Source organism: Salvia splendens, chromosome 16, assembly GCF_004379255.2.
Source record: "Salvia splendens isolate huo1 chromosome 16, SspV2, whole genome shotgun sequence".
Classification (NCBI taxonomy): domain Eukaryota; kingdom Viridiplantae; phylum Streptophyta; class Magnoliopsida; order Lamiales; family Lamiaceae; genus Salvia; species Salvia splendens.
In genome coordinates this window covers 15,585,216-15,602,158 of record NC_056047.1, presented here as the reverse complement: position 1 = coordinate 15,602,158, position 16,943 = coordinate 15,585,216, and the positions used below count along the sequence as shown (strand labels likewise).

General features: G+C 37.8%; 1 protein-coding gene across 4 annotated transcripts; it reads left to right on the top strand.

The window, feature by feature from the left end:
* The first annotated feature begins 12,806 nt into the window (after positions 1-12,806).
* On the top strand, positions 12,807-16,715 carry LOC121772413. Of its 4 annotated transcripts, none has more exons than XR_006044336.1 (8): positions 12,807-12,948; positions 13,019-13,084; positions 14,247-14,446; positions 14,544-14,645; positions 15,044-15,118; positions 15,570-15,644; positions 15,762-16,170; positions 16,262-16,715. XR_006044336.1 is itself a non-coding variant. In XM_042169513.1 (6 exons), exons 2-6 carry the CDS (start codon positions 14,374-14,376, stop codon positions 16,388-16,390), a joined length of 465 nt encoding a protein of 154 aa, XP_042025447.1. In that variant the 5' UTR covers positions 12,807-12,948; positions 13,019-14,373; the 3' UTR covers positions 16,391-16,715. The 4 variants fall into 4 exon arrangements, 1 of the variants encoding a protein (XP_042025447.1); XR_006044337.1 differs by having other exon boundaries at positions 14,190-14,446; XR_006044335.1 differs by lacking the exon at positions 15,044-15,118 and having other exon boundaries at positions 13,019-14,446.
* Positions 16,716-16,943: the final 228 nt, after the last annotated feature.

Below are 16,943 nucleotides of genomic sequence, written 5' to 3'. Positions count from 1 at the left end.
TGAAAAAGATTGTTTGACTTATATATATAGTTGATTGTTATTTAAATAATTTCACAAACACACACGCATGTACGTCTATGTATATAAAAGTTGGACCATATGGTATCCAAGGCTAAGTTAGTCCGACTCCGATCGCATCCATTCGTTTGATAAGCTTATTTTCTGGTGGCAATGGCTAAGGGGTATATCTGTAATTCAATATCGAGTTGACCCGACCCGGTAGAACCCATTTTGGGAACGTCCAGTGCCAAAGTCACCTAATGGTTATAAAAATGGAAAAAGAATGCATATTGTTAATTAATACATGAAAATCGCATAAACTGAACACAAAACAAAACTTCATATATAGATATATAAATAGTCCAGAGCCTTTGTCCTAACGGCAAGGAGCTTAGACATTATTGCATGAGGTGTCGAGTTCGAGCCCTCATGACATCAGTTGTAATTTCCTCCATTATATAGGAGTAGGATATTTGGAACCGAAACTGAACAGAAAACTGCTATAGCTTGCCTAAGAGCATCCACAATGGCGTCCGTCCCGGCGGACGTCCGACCGGCGTGCCAGACGTCCGCGCGGGACGTCCGTCATTGTGCAAGGATGACGCGGATACGGACGTCCGCTGCGGACACCGGAGTTTCGCGGCGTTCCCGGGACGTTCGTCATTGCGTTGACCCCCATGGACGTCCGCGCGGACGTCCCGGTTATTTGATTATTTTTTTTCGAAAATCCTATAAATACGGCCTGAAACGAAACATCGCGTCTCTTCACGAAGCATTGTGTCTCTTCCATTTCTTAACTGAATTTAACAGTTTTTTAAGGAGTTTCAAAAATTACAAATCAGTCCTTCGACTATCAGGAATTATATTTTCGGATGAATTTTCTACACAGCTCAACCCCAGCCAGGGGCTCTGCCCCTTGGACCCCGCAACTCGGGGGCGCTGCCACCGAACCCTATCTAATCACAATGAATTCAAACAAGCATGCACTCCGCACTTCCTAACTTATATGGTGTCTCATTATGATAATATTGATCAATCAAGTTAATCCAATTACACTAAAATAACCAACAATATCTCTCTCTCTAAATACTTTTCTTTCGAAGATAAATTCTTTTAATAATTATGTATGTTTTTTTAAAATAAAGTGGTTGCAATTTCTCCAGTTTGTGAATTTTTATTATTGTGGGAAGTCCGTCGGGGTGTCCTTGGGGATGTCCGCCACTGTACAGTGGGAAGTCCTTATGACGTGGCAGTGCAGTGGGAAGTTCTTATGACGTGGCAGGAGGTGTTTTTGGGATGTCCGCCAGGACATCCGCACCACTGCAGATGCCCTAAGGATTTATTGTAATGTATTGTTAATGTAAAAATGAGACTCGTCCTATTAGAAAACAAGAATAAATATAAATATTCATATAAAATAAAAAAATAAAAAATAGGTTTCAAACACCAATTTTAGACGACTTTGACTAGCTGATGATGCCCGAAAAAAGTTCCTTGAATAACGTGTGCTTAATATATACTGCTTCGTTTGAGGATTATATAATGGGGGTGAAGATATATGCATTCATCATATCCAGCAATGAAAACGTGTGTGCAGTGGTTAATGTTAATATGTTATACTACTTCTCGAAAGTTAAACGTAAAAGCATCATTAATATTCATTTTAGAATTTAGATAGAAATTAAATGTGGACTTTAGATAGAAATTAAATGTGCTATTGGAGGGTGGTAGCCGCCATGCATATTGTAATACCGCTCTTATTTCTATCTTTTTAAGTTAAGATTTTTATTTTGGGAACAGAGTGTATGATAGATTTTGATTAAAATACAATCCTTGTTTTGTTTGGTTGCTTTTGGGAATATTAAATGTTTGAATCGTTGATTGGATAATTGTGTGGTGAAAGTAGTCGGCGAGATTGATGTGAGTTTTGTCGATGTGAGATTTGGGCGTTCGTACGAGTACTTGGAATAACATCAAGTACAAAAAAACAAAATAACACAATTTAATTAATACTCTAAATCAAATATTTGGGCCTATCATTTTATCTCTATTGTTCTAGCCTTTTATTTCTTTTTAGTTGACCAATTTTGAGAAGCCAAAATATTAGATAATTATTCTACTCCTCCTACAGTCAAATTGTAGTCAAATAAATTTCTCCCAATCCCTTTACCATACGGTTTTATCCATATCTCCCTCTCCCCTTAAGAATCTCCAACCAAATACCCTTTATTGACTCCACATATATATATATATATATATATATATATATATATATATATATATATATATCTCTTCCCTATAATCTCAGCAAATTACCATCTTCCGTTCTGCAATTTTTCTTAATGTGCAGATTGAGCGGCGATGGACGTGGAGGATGTTGAGCAGAGTTCATGGATTGTTTTGTCATGTTTAGTATTGTTGGATATGTCGTGTCTTCATACTCGGCATTTTCCGTGTCTTGAACGCTTCCGCTAAGAACCTTTTTCTTTAGAACTGTTTTATCGTTGAGAGTCTAACTCGTTTCAAGATTGTTTGTCGTCCATTCTTTATTTACTTAGAGTTGGTATTTTTGTTAGGATAATGTTATGACGTTTTCCCAAGTTATTTCAGTTATTAAATTTTTGGTCAAATGTGTATGTTTTCCACTTTCTTCCCCGCTTCTTTAATCCTCCCCTAGTAGCGATCAACCGTGCTTTCTATCCTTATAAAATGCGGGCGTGACAGATTGGTATCAGAGCGTCTTTCTTTCCGCTCTGGACCCAAGAGTCTTCTTTCCTTCTTGATCTAGATTAGTATCCCTAGATCAGAATAATTAAATAAATAAAATTTTTTAAAAGTGTCAAAGGCTCAACATCTGACCGTCGCGCTCAACCTGAAAAGAGGTAACCAAAATTTTTGTAAGTGATTTTGAGGTAAATGTTTTGGAAATGGAAATGATTAGTTGTTCATGGTGGAATTAGATTGGCGGAAAAATTTTTATGTTGTGGAAACTTGTGAAAATTTTTGGAAATATTTGAACTTTAAGTTAAAGCATGCTAGTTCTTTTTCTATTGAGATTTTGAGGAACATGATATTGTTATGTATTGAGACGTCTAGTGATAATTGTTTGTGTATGCTTGATTATGTGGCCTTTATGTGATGATTTGAGACATGACTCGTAGATACTGAAGTATGATATTATGAATTCCTTGTGTGATTGCGGACTGTTTTGGATGAACATTAGACCTTACATCATCGATTCTAGTTGTATGTAGCAACTCAATTATTGCTTCTCCGAGCAAATTAAATGAACGTGGAATAGCGAACCACGGTGAATCTCTAATACCGAAAGGATAAAAGAAAAATAATTAGTATAAACGTTCAGAAAGTGTGAATGGAAGTCTGAGTGATGATAGTTAGTGTTACATGCCATACATATCTTGTTTTTTTTATACCCACCTCGAATTGACGTTGAGGAACCTTCCCCTTTCGCATAGATGGCACGTAAGATACGAACCGCACTAAGGAGTCACCAACCGAGACTTAAAGCATAGCGAGTACTTAAAGCATATAGGATTTATCGAAAGAGAGATCATACACCATTGATAGAGTTTGTATCACACTTCGAAACCCTGTGGAAGGATGCCCACGAGTTTGGGGTGACTGAGCATGATGGTATAGAGAAATTGATCGAGCTACTCCCCGACAGTTGGAAGGAATGGGCCACAAGGACAGCAGGACGTTACACTTGGTACCAATACGCGACCGATGATATGGAGGGTGATATGAAGGGCTTCCAAAAGGCAATGTATTGCGCCTTAGTTGACTCTGATAATGAATTACCCCCACAATATGCTGAAGACGAAGACGAATTTGAGGATAAGCAAGTAATCGAGCATGAGGCCGTAGCGAGGAACGAAGATGAAAGAGGTTTGGGGATGGTCCCGGGTTACGAGGATTCCTATGAAGAGGATCCTGAAGAGGAACCCGAGGAGGACCTTGGAGGGAATCCCGAGGGAGGTTCCGATGAGGACCCAGAGGAAGGACCCATGGACGAAGACGATTGAGTTGCGGCGCTAGATTCCCTAAGTAGTTTGATGTTTCCTTTTGTTATTTGAACTCAGTAATAACTTTTTTTTAGTATTAGATGCGAAGTCCTCAGAGAGGCAATTGTTTTCTTTCACTTATTTTATTGAGAATATTGGTCTTTCTATTACATTTATTATACGTATTCTATAATCGTTATATATGAAAGGTTGCGTGAGAAGTCTTGATACGAGAATGTAGTGATTAATAATTTGAACGACCATATTAATTTATGTGTTTTGAATCAGAATGCCACCGAGACGTGGACGTGGACGTGGACTTGGGCATGGACGTGGACGTGGAGATGAGGACCCTGTGGACCCTGAGAATGTAGAGGGAGAGCAACCACCACCACCTCCACCCCCGCCTCCACCACCACCACCACCCCCGCCTCAACCCAAACAATACATTGATACATTTTTTAGGAAAAACCCCCCACAGTTTGATGGACTAGGAGAGCCGTCTAAGGCAAAGACCTGGATTCGCGCCCTCGAGCGCATATTTGATTTTATGGAGTGCACCGACAAGGAACTCCTCGCTTGTGTGACTTTTCAATTAACGGGGCCCACAGATTTTTGGTGGGATACCAACCTAAGGACCATGAACCCTGAACGCCGTGAATCGCTTACTTGGGAGATATTCAAGGAAGAGGTGTACAATAAGTACGTTCCCATGAGCTATAGGCAAGCAAAGGTAGTTGAATTCCATACATTGAAGTAAGGGAATATGACGGTGACAAAGTACGACCGTGCACTGTGTGAAATGACTCGATATGCTCCCAAGTTGGTGGATACAGATGAGAAAATGGCAGAAAAGTTTCGTGCTGGTCTGAAGCACGAAATAAGAGTAGCAGTGGCTAGTCGCAGAGGACTTTCATATTCTAAGATTTTGGCTTGTGCATTGGATGTGGAAGAAGCATTGCCTAAGGGGAGGACAGTAGCAAATACTACACCAGTGTCACTTCAACAACATAATTTCAGAGATAAGAGGAAATGGGATGGAGATCGGACTCCATATGATAACAAGAGGCAGCAACCCATCAGAAACCCACCACAGTACGGAGGTAGGCAGGGTGCTCCCTATCAGAGGGGTGACTTCTGGCCTAGAGCCCCCCAGTGTGCTAAGTGCTTTAAGAACCATTTTGGGGAGTACAGAGAAAAGAGCAATAAATGCTACACTTGTGGTGGAAATGGTCACTTCTCTAGAGAATGCCCGAGTAAGATTATGGGGATGGGAGCAAGACAGAACAATCAAGGGTTCCATCCGCAAGTGCAGGCACTGCAAGCCGAGCCGAGGGGATACTTACCCGCACCACAGCAGCAGCGGCAACAACAACGTCGTCAAGGACTTCCCACTCAGGCAAGGGCATATGCTTTAAAAGGGAAACAACCGAAGAACGAGCAAGAGAATCATGAACAAGGAAACTTGGCAGGTATGGGCACGCTCCTCGACATGCCTATTGTTGTTTTGTTTGATACGGGTGCATCACATTCTTTTATATCAGCTTCATGTGTGAATACTTTAGAACTGCCTACCAATAGAACTGAACAAAGAATGAGTGTGACTTCACCCGTAGGAGGAACTATAGATATTTCACAAATTTGCTCGAATGTAGAATTTACTATGGGAGAACTTAAGCTAATTGCACATAAATTACAAGTTATGTCGATGGGGAGTGTAGATATAATTTTGGGAATGGATTGGTTGGCCGAGAATCATGTTACCATTCGCTGTAAAGAGAGAGAGATCTCTTTTCAAACCCCGGGAAAGAAGCCGACTATATTTTATGGGATTTCTATGAATCGACGCAAGTCTATAATTTCTGCACTTCAAGCGACGACTATGATGAGGAAGGGATGCCCATCGTATCTCGTCTATCTAAATGGAGAGGAGAAGAAAGAAAGAAGCATAGAGGATGTGGCAGTAGTGAAAGAATTTCCAGACGTTTTTCCCAACGCCTTGCCATGATCACCACCCGATAGACAGTTGGAGTTTACAATTGATTTGGAGCCAGGATCAGCACCGATATCTAAGGCACCATACCGTATGGCACCTAAGGAATTGGAAGAACTTAAGATACAACTACAAGAGTTGCTAGACTTGGGTTTCATTCGACCCAGTGTGTCGCCTTGGGGAGCACCAGTGTTGTTCGTGGAGAAGAAGGATTGAACACTGAGGATGTGCATAGATTATCGAGAGTTGAACAAGTTGACACTCAAGAACAAGTATCCACTACCGAGGATAGATGATTTGTTTGATCAACTCCATGGAGCTGGAGTATTCTCGAAAATGGATTTGAGATCGGGATACCATCAACTGAGAGTCCGACGAGAAGATGTACCCAAGACGGCTTTCCGAACTAGATACGGCCATTATGAGTTTATAGTGATGCCTTTCAGATTGACAAATGCCCCGACTGTATTTATGGACCTTATGAATCGTGTGTTCCATCCATACTTGGACAAGTTCATCTTAGTCTTCATAGACGATGTCCTTATCTACTCAAAGAACGAGGAGGAACATGAAGAACATTTGAGGACTACCTTGGAGACATTAAGGGCCGAGAAACTCTACGCCAAGTTCAGTAAGTGTGATTTTTGGCTCAAGGAAGTGAATTTCCTTGGGCACATAGTGAGCACAGATGGAATTCGAGTAGACCCTGCAAAGGTGGAAGCTGTACAGAAATGGAAATCACCAACCACACCTAACGAAATTCGGAGCTTCCTAGGACTGGTGGGATATTATCGGAGATTCATCGAGGGATTTTCTAAGATAGCGAGACCAATGACTCAATAACTAAAGAAGGGGGTCAAAGTGAATTGGACGCCGGAGTGTGAGGCCATTTTTCAGTTATTAAAAAAGAAGTTGACCACCGCACCAATTCTCGTTGTGCCAGAGTCGGACACTAACTACGTGGTGTATACCGATGCATCAAAAGTTGGACTCGGATGTGTACTTATGCAGAATGGGAAAGTGATTGTGTATGCATCAAGGCAGTTGCGGCCACATGAGTTGAACTATCCAATTCATGACTTGGAGTTGGCAGCAGTTGTACATGCTTTGAAGATTTGGAGACACCATCTGTAACATCCCAAATTTTTGTGACTCTTCTTATATGTTATTCGAATTTTGGATTCTTGGAATTATGAAACTTTCGTTTCTATGTGATTAAGTGTTTTGCGTGAAATAAATTTTCGTGGTTAATGTGGAATGATGAACTTGATGTTTTATATTTTCCAATATGGGGAAATAATTAATAGGATCATGCATTTATTTTTTTCGAGCCAATTCATTGGAATTTTCGGCCCTTCCTAATTATTAAAATAGTATTTCATTTCTTGGATTTAATTAATTGTCTTGGGATACTTATCCAAATTAAATCCAAACCAAATGACCCTAAATGGTACTACATGGAATTCGAACTCCATTTTTATTTTCCTTGGGAGTTTTCGAAAATCTCCTATAGGAGAAAGAATTATTTTCATTTGATTTAATTGGTGCTTTATTGACTCTCTTCCTTTGAATTTAATCCAATTAAATCATGTTATAATTTATTTCTTCACCTAAAATAAATAGAGAGTTGGGACATTCCTTGGTTAGCAATTTCCGGCCCCTCCACTAAATTTTGGAGGATATTTTATTTGTTTCCTAATTTGTGGAATCCCTTTTTATTCAAATAAATTCCTATGTCTAATTAATTGGGGATGTGAATATATTTTTTTCTCCTACGTTTCTCACATATCACACGCCCCCTATGCAATATTTTCCTTGTGGGAATTTAATTAATTGTTGCCTATTTTATGGGAGCCTTTTTTCCTATAAATAAATTGCCTAATTTAAATCCTATTCTTTTAATTGGGGATTTAAATAATTTCCTTGTGCAAATTCCTTATGAAAATTTTCGGCCCCCACCATTATTTTCATACTTGGAGATTTAATTTATTTTGTTCCCTTGTTTATGAAATATTCACTTTTATTTCCTAAGTTGTGAATATATTCTCTCCAAGTAAATACCAAATAAATTCCTTGCTATTCCTACATGGAATTTTCGAAAATTTCCTCCCCTTCCCACATGCTTATTTTATTCCTTTAATTGTGGGATTTATTTAATTGTATTTTTCCCCACAATTAATTAATTAATTGATTTTAAACCTAACCATAATCCTATAAAAACACATAAACTAAACCCTAGCCCCCATTCTCCCTCAATTTTCGTGTCTCCCTCCTCCCTCTCCACATTCTCTCCAAAAAAACTTCTTCCACCATTGTTTCTTGCGTCCATTGAAGTTTATTTTCAAGAATCTCCGACGAATCACCTCGTTTCTTGGTTCTACCGATTCGTTTTGTCAAAGAAGGTATATTGGCTTCACTTTTCCTCATTCTTTTCATTTGAACCATGTTCTTGAATCCTACATGCATATAGTGGGTGTAGGAATCGTAGATCGCAAGTTTAATCGGAGAGGGAAAGTGAGTTTGCTTGAAAACCTTGATAAATATGCGTTTCAATTGAATTGTGTGAAGTTTGATTGGAATCTTTGGTGAATGATGTAAGTTTATGTGCAAAAATGATTAAGAGAGTCTTAACAAGCATGATTGTGTGTTATAAGCATGAGAATTGGTGTTTGGATGATTGAGAAGGAAACCCTAATTTAGAAATTGTGTATCTGTTATCTGTGATGTTCGACCAGTAGCTTCTGATGAGTAATTGACCTATCAACCAGCCGAATTTTGATATGAAAATTTTACTGAGTAAACTTCAAGGTGTTACCTGTGTCTCGTGTGAATTTCAGCCCTTTTTATCGAAAAATGAATTTTTAATAAATTTTTGAATTTGACTGCGCAAATCTGCCAGAAACTCGTGTTCTCGCCAAGAATGTTTCGTTTTCTGTTTGACTGACCAAATGACCTCCGATTGATGTGATTCTTGAACTAGATGAATATTTGAAGTGTCTTCTGAGTCGCGTTAAATTTTCAGCCTTTTTGGGCATTGGATGAATTTATGGTAAATTTTTCAAATGAACTGCGCAGTGCTGTCAGAAATTATATGTTCCGACCAGAGAGTTTAATATGTGATATGACTGACTAAATGACGTGATTTAGGTGTGAAAATCTTCATGGATGAACTTGAATGTGCCCTCTGTATTGTGACCAAAATTTAGCTTCATATGAAGTCGGGTGAATTTATAGTGATTTTTACAAAACGGTCGCGCAGTTCTGCCAGTTTTCTGCCTTGTTAAAATGACACCTAGTTTCAAGTTTCAAAGTATTATATGATGCATGTATGTCCAAGGAACGTGTTTAAATGTTGAAATCACTTGTAATAAGTTGGAATGTGTTACGTGTGTCTTTACACCCTTTTGACGTATGTTGGGTTGGGGAATGTGAGAAAAACGATGAGAGAGAAAACGATAGGACATGCATAGTAAAATGTTGATGTGGAAGGCTGACTTGTGTTGTCATTGACAAGGGTGTTGTGTACTCGTGAACTCGAGGATCGTGAGTTGCTATAAGTTGGGTTGTGAATTTGCTAAGCGATCGAGGTGGGCTTTCTTTTCAAACCTCTTTATTTTTCTGAAAATATGATGTGGTGTTATAAGGGTGGTTTAAAGTGTTATGTCATGCCGTGATTGTTTTGATGTTGAGATTTTTGCCTGATGACTAGTTCGTTTGAGCTTGCTCCGTTAGGCTATAGGGCTATGTTGAGATTGTGCTTGATGCCTAGTTTGTGAGTTCGCTCCATTAGGCTATAGGGCTATGATAAACGAATTCGGGTCTGAGTAGGGCCGCAAACCCTATCAGGCTGTGTACACAGAGGGGATCGTGAGCCGTCCTTGCTAGTCGGCAGGTCTCGTGGGCGAATAGTGTGGCCACACTTTCGTCGCACTATGGTAAGAGGATGTGATTGATTGATTGATGTGGAAAATGAGGAGATAAATTGTCTGGCCACACTTGGATTTTTTGTGTTCTCGTGATATTTCTTACTATATAAAACTCGAGATCACTGGTATGGATGACATAACTTATTAAAATGTTTTCGGCATGAGCCCATTGAGTACAACAAGTACTCAGCCCTGCATATTCTTTTTCTTATGTGCAGGTTGAGCGGGATGTTGCGGTGGATGTTGAGCTGGCTAAAGACCCTAGGATACGTTGTGTCACCATACATAGGCGTGATCCTTGACTCTCCCTGAACCTTATTTATCCGCTGCTATGTTTTAAATTATGTCTTAAGACCTTAATCTTTTCGTGTTGTGTTTGAACATGTATGGCGGTGTTAGGTTTAAACGAGTGTTTACGTTGTCTTTCTGAAAATGGTGTTTTCCGAGATTTAAGTTAAATGTTCGTTTTACCTTAGTTTTTTTATATATATAGTTGTATTTCTTAAGTCAAATTTTTCCCGTGCCCTTTATAAAAGTATGTTTCTTTACGTCTTTTAAAAAAAATGACCTTAAACTTCTTTAAACTAAGTTGTTTTTCTTCTTTAAGTCTTAAGTTGTTCTTTTAAACTGTTGACAATGCATGTCGGTCACGATCGCCTCGTTTGTGATACCCCTGGTATGGGCGGTCGTGACACCATCTTTATGGAGTTCGATGTGAGATATATACAGACCATAAAAGCCTCAAGTACTTCTTTGAACAAAAGGATTTGAACATGCGCTAGCGTAGATGGATTGAGTTAGTGAAGGATTATGATTGTAGTATAAACTACCACCCAGGAAAGGCGAATGTAGTGGCCGATGCCCTGAGTAGAAAATATCAACCTCAATTGGCCACTTTTCTCACGAACGAAAGGAACTTGATACGAGAGTCCAGCAAAATGCGATTGAAGGTAGTGAGAGCATTCGAGACAGTGGAAGGAAGGATCGCCACCTTGGTAATGGAACCCGACCTAAGGGTTAGAATCGTGGAAGCTCAAAGACGCGATACTTTACTTGAGAAAATCCGTTCGGAAATGAGGACATGGGAGCAAGAATATTTTCAAGAGGAGGCGGATAATGCCCTCACATTCAAGGGCAGGTTGTGCGTGCCTAGAGAGGAACGGCTTAGAAATGAAATCATGAGAGAAGCACACGAAACACCGTATACTGTTCACCCGGGGAGTACCAAGATGTATCGAGATATGAAGAGACAGTTTTGGTGGAATGGCATGAAAAAGCATGTAGCGGCATTTGTGGAGAGGTGTCTAGCTTGTCAGCAAGTGAAAGCTCTACATCAACGACCTTATGAGAGACTACAACCACTTGAGATACTGGAGAGGAAATGGGAGCACTGTTATTTGGGTGATTATTGATCGTCTCACAAAATCTGCTCACTTTGTACCGATTCGTGATACCTATGGAGCCAATAAGTTGTCTAAGATGTATGTGCAAGAGATCATACGCTTACATGGAGTACCAGTGACAATTATATGTGATCGTGATGCGAAGTTTACCCCTAGATCTTGGATGAGCCTACAGCGAGAGCTAGGCACTAAGTTGAATATCAGCACTGCATTCCACCCGCAGACTGATGGGCAATCACAGAGGACGATACAGACTTTGGAGGATATGTTGAGAGCCGTAGTGCTAGATCGAGGAGTAGGTTGGGTGGAAGTGTTGCCACTAATAGAGTTCGCTTACAACCATAGTTATCAGGCAACTATTATCATGGCCCCGTATGAGGCATTGTATGAGAAGAAGTGTAGATCACCACTTTACTGGGATGAAGTGGGTGAGAGAAGAGTTCTTGGACCAGACTCGGTGGAAGAAATGATTGAGACTGTTCGACAAATTCGTGAGAGGATCAAGGAAGCTCATGATCGATAGAAATCATATGCTGATGTTCGAAGAACCGATCTCCAATTTGAGGCTGGAGATAAAGTTTTTCTGAAGGTAGCTCCGTCAAAAGGAATAACTCGGTTCAGTGTGAAAGGTAAGTTGAGACCACGATTTATTGGACATTATGAGATTCTTGACAGAGTGGGTCCCGTAGCATATAGATTGGCGCTACCACCAAGCTTTGGGAAAGTACACAATATTTTCCATGTGTCACAATTGAGAAAGTATGTGTTCGACCCTAACCACATAATTCATCAAGAAGAGATGATGATTTTGAATCTGAATTTGAGTTACAAAGAAAAGCCTGAAGCCATTCTGGATCGGAAAGTGCAAGAGTTGAGAAATAAGTCTATTGCTTCGGTGAAGGTTCGGTGGAGAAATCATGGCGTTGAGGAAGCTACGTGGGAATTAGAAGACAAGATGAGGGAGAAGTACCCAGAATTGTTTGAATGATCTAAGCAAATTTCGGGATGAAATTTTTGTGAAGATGGGTAGATTGTAATACCTGCTTTTATTTCTATCTTTTTAAGTTAAGATTTTTATTTTGGGAACGAGCATGTGATAGACTTTGATTAAAATATCATCCTTGTTTTGTTTGGTTGCTTTTGGGAATATTAAATGTTTGAATCGTTGATTGGATAATCGTGTGGTGAAAGGAGTCGGCGAGATTGATGTGATTTTTATCGATGTGAGATTTGGGCGTTCGTACGAGTATTTGGAATAACACCAAGTACAAAAAAATCAAAATACCACAATTTAATTAATACTCTAAATCAAATATTTGGGCCTATCATTTTATCTCTATTGTTCTAGCCTTTTATTTCTTTTTAGTTGACCAATTTTGAGAAGCCAAAATATTAGATAATTATTCTACTCCTCCTGCAGTCAAATTGTAGTCAAATAAATTTCTCCCAATCCCTTTACCATACGGTTTTATCCATATCTCCCTCTCCCCTTAAGAATCTCCAACAAAATACCCTCTATTGACTCCACATATATATCTCTTCCCTATAATCTCCGCAAATTACCATCTTCCGTTCTGCAATTTTTCTTCTCCTCCGTTAAGGTAATTTTCTCCTCCTTCCATTGAATTCGAAAACCTCCATATTTGTTGATTCCAAAATTCGACATTGCAGTGGGAAGGAGAAACTGAGAGTGTTGTGATTACCGTGTTTGTGTGCGAATTTTGCTTCTTTCCAAAGGTATACCCTCTATTTTTTTTCTGAATCCTCTGCATCTCACTCCATGAGTTAGTTTCACATAGTCACACACGGAAATAAACCATTTTGGAATTTTTGGAACTGTTGAATGATGCTCCCTCCTAAAGCTTCGATCTTTAATGTTTAGAATGTGTCTTTTATGTTTCTCTTCAATTCCAATTCCTAAATTTCTCTGCCTGCCCATGAATATTGGAAACGAACAACTAGAATTTTAATAAAAGATTTAGATTCTAGAACAAGGGAGACGGGAGTCTTTTTCTGCTATTTCTGTTTTGTGTGAGAAGGAATTTGTTTTGGGAATTTTGTGTTAACTTGGAGATAGAAACAAGAGTTTGAGGAAGAGTTTGGTGTTGGATGTTCTTGCTGTCAATTTGAGAATCAGAGAGGGGGGAGAGAGTTGTTGTTCATTTTGGAGGAGAAAGATGTATAGTGGTTGGAGTGATTTAATAAGCTTTGTTTTGTTCTTTGGTGATAGAGAGCTAGGCGTAGTTGCTAGGAGTATACCTTTTAAATTTTCTCCTCTTTTCTGTTTCTTGCAAATGTGTTGAGCTGGAAATATATTTTTTGTTTCTTGTAAATGAGTGAGTATGGAATATGAGTAATAGTTTCTTTGTTTATTTTTTAACTTTTTGTGCTTGACTAAAAGTGACGTAGGGAGTATTCATGTTCAATTCTTCTTAAATTGTTGCATTTTTCATTCTGTGATGGAAGGGCAGTATATACGTGTAGTGTTGAGGGAGTATATATAATTATTTTAAAATTCTTTTGCTTAGTTTTGCTTTGGTGTTTTCAAAATCAGTGAGGAGTTGATAATATATAAATATATATATAGAGTCTCATTATTCACAAATCCAGTCTTAAAGACCGAACTAGAGACTAAATTAGGGCCCTTAGATCTAGATTTTAATGGATAAGATTAAACCATGTCTCATGAATTTCGCTACTTCATTATATAAGCAATATACTTCAAATTAGGGGTATTTCGGTCAAATTACATCTAGGGTAAAAAAATCACCCCTGCTTCTCCTCATTCACGCCGCTCCTCTTCTTTCTCATCTCTCCCGCTCTTTTCTTCTTCAAATCGAAGAATACTTCTCCACATCGAAGAATTCTTCTACTAATCGACGAATTTTCTACAACAAAGCGACAAATCTTCTTCTACAAAGCGACGCTCATTTTCTACTCCAAATCGACTCTCATTTCTACTGCAAATTGACGCCCAAACGCTGCTTCTCTGCCAAAATCGACGACTCCACAACTTCCTCTTCAAAATGGTTGATACTCAAAAATCTTCGATGGAAAATTCAGCCCGCCAGTTGCGTTCCGGCCGAACTTCTGGTGAAGGTAATACAGCTTTGAAGCTTTTCAAAGATCTTACACTTAATTTACTTCATTTACTTCATCTAATTCCCAACTTTGAATCTGATTTTTGTCAAAATAGCACAACAATATACTCGCAAGCATCCGGCTAAATCAAAAACGGTCAAACAAGCAACTTACAAGCTCGATGCAGATCCTGGAAAAAAAATTCCAGATCCAGAAGGTAAAACCTAGGATTTAAATTTGTAAAATGAAGTAATAAAACATTATAATGAAGTAACATAGTCTAATTATGAACTACATATTTCATGTATTGCATAGTTTTAGGATTTTTGGATTAATCTAAACTGTTGTGTTCTTTCGACATTAATATGAACTACATATTCTGTTTAATGAAGTAGTAAATTGATAAGATGAAGTAATAAATTATGATGATGAAGTAATATAAATGCTGTGTTTAAACAGTAGGGTTTATGATTGAAATGAAGTAATAAAACATTATAATGAAGTAAGTGACTCTAAATATGAAGTAATAACAATTAATAATGAAGTAAAATAGTATTCTAAGTGAACTAAGTAGATGATATGTTGTATATTAATTTCTGTGTTTGTTATGTATAGGTAAAACTTCCTCTCCAACTAGGAAGAATCAAAGTAGTTCTCCTCAAATCTCTACTAAAATCCCTGGCACCAAAGGTAAAAGTTAACTGCATATTAACTGAATTCAAATGAACTACATATTCTATTTAATGAAGTAATAAATATGAAAAATGAAGTAATAAAACATTATAATGATAATGAAGTAACAGACTCTAATTATGAACTACATATTTCCTGTATTGCAAAGTTTTAGGATTTTTGGATTAATCTAAACTGTTGTGTTCTTTCGACATTAATATGAACTACATATTCTTTTTAATGAAGTAGTAAATTGATAAGATGAAGTAATAAACTATGATGATGAAGTAATATAAATGCTTTGTTTAAACAGGAGGGTTTATGACTGAAATGAAGTAATAAAACATTATAATGAATTAAGTGACTCTAAAATTGAAGTAATAACAATTAATAATGAAGTAACATATTATTCTAAGTGAACTAAGTGGATGATATGTTGTACATTAATTTATGTGTTTGTTATGTATAGGTAAAACTTCCTCTGCACCCAAGAAGAATGCAAGTTGTGCTCCTCTAGTCCCTACTGAAATCCCTGCTACCAAAAGTAAAAAATGAATTTATATTTAATGTGCACTTAATGAAGTAACATAGTATTCCAAGTGAAGTATCTATGATTGTGGATGATATGTTGTATATTAATTTGTGTGTTTGTTATGTATAGGTACAACTTCCTCTGCACCCAAGAAGAATGCAAGTAGTGCTCCTGAAATTGATGTCTTCGTCATGTTGCCTGTTACTTCATTTTTCAGATTGTTCATAGTACTTCATTCGTACACTTTATTACTTCATTCATGTTGCATGTTACTTCATTCGTACACTATATTACTTCAATCATGTTGCCTGTTACTTCATTTTTAAGATTGTTCATAGTACTTCATTAGTATACTTTATTACTTCATTCATGTTGCTTGTTACTTCATTCAATAGGTCTTGTTCCCCATATGTGCAAATCAACATTATTATATTATTTGTTTTTGCTTCAAGAGAAATGCTATTGCTGTAATAGACAATTCTGCAAACGGGATGACAATGACCTCACAATAAATTATGGTCACATTCGAGAAACATTGGTTCGTATTCTTCTCTTATGATTGAATTTTATAGCACATACATATGAATACACACAACTATAAATGATATGTATTTGCTTTGTACATGCAGAGATCATACTTTTGTCACTTCCTCACCAAGAATGGTCTCCATGCATATTGTAAGATCGTGTCCAACTCCAAAATGCAGAGATTGAAAATGCCATGGAGGATAACGTTGAAGATTGTGGAGTATTTCTAATGCGGCATATGGAAACGTACAAGGGTGGGCGAGAAGGTTGCAGGAATTGTGGCTTGAAGAAATCAAGTTCGGGTGTGCTTCAGAGCTTTAGGGCTAAATATTGTTCGGCGCCGATGTTAGCCGAAAACAGCCACGAAAGCTTCAACAACAAACTTGTTACAGCAGCGTATTACGAAGAGGAAAGCAAACACATTGAAATTGATGTTGAGAAAATGATTGCAGCATATTTAAAGAAGAAATGATCATTTTAGTAGATCAAATTTTGTATTCGACATACATCTGTTATGAGCATTGAATAAAGTACCACGCTTTCTAATGTTGATCATTATTAGCCTATACTACTGCATTTGGTAACAGATTTAGTTCATTTCAGAAATCTTAGTTCATTTCAATGATCTGTTGACAAATGGAAAATATTTCATATAAAGTAAGATTAATAATCTACTCCTACAATATATTTTGTCTATTCTCTTTAAGCTTGCAAAAAGTCTAAACAAATTCAAATTCAAAATGTAAATGAAGTAAGAAACTACATGATTGAAGTACAGAAGTA

What these genes read in the sequence shown, in the direction of transcription:
- LOC121772413 (XM_042169513.1), top strand. Translation starts at nt 14,374, where the DNA reads ATGGTTGATACTCAAAAATCTTCGATGGAAAATTCAGCCCGCCAGTTG. An exon ending in CGGCCGAACTTCTGGTGAAG is followed by an intron (nt 14,447 to 14,543) that starts GTAATACAGCTT and finishes TTGTCAAAATAG; the next exon opens with CACAACAATATACTCGCAAG. An exon ending in AAAAATTCCAGATCCAGAAG is followed by an intron (nt 14,646 to 15,043) that starts GTAAAACCTAGG and finishes TGTTATGTATAG; the next exon opens with GTAAAACTTCCTCTCCAACT.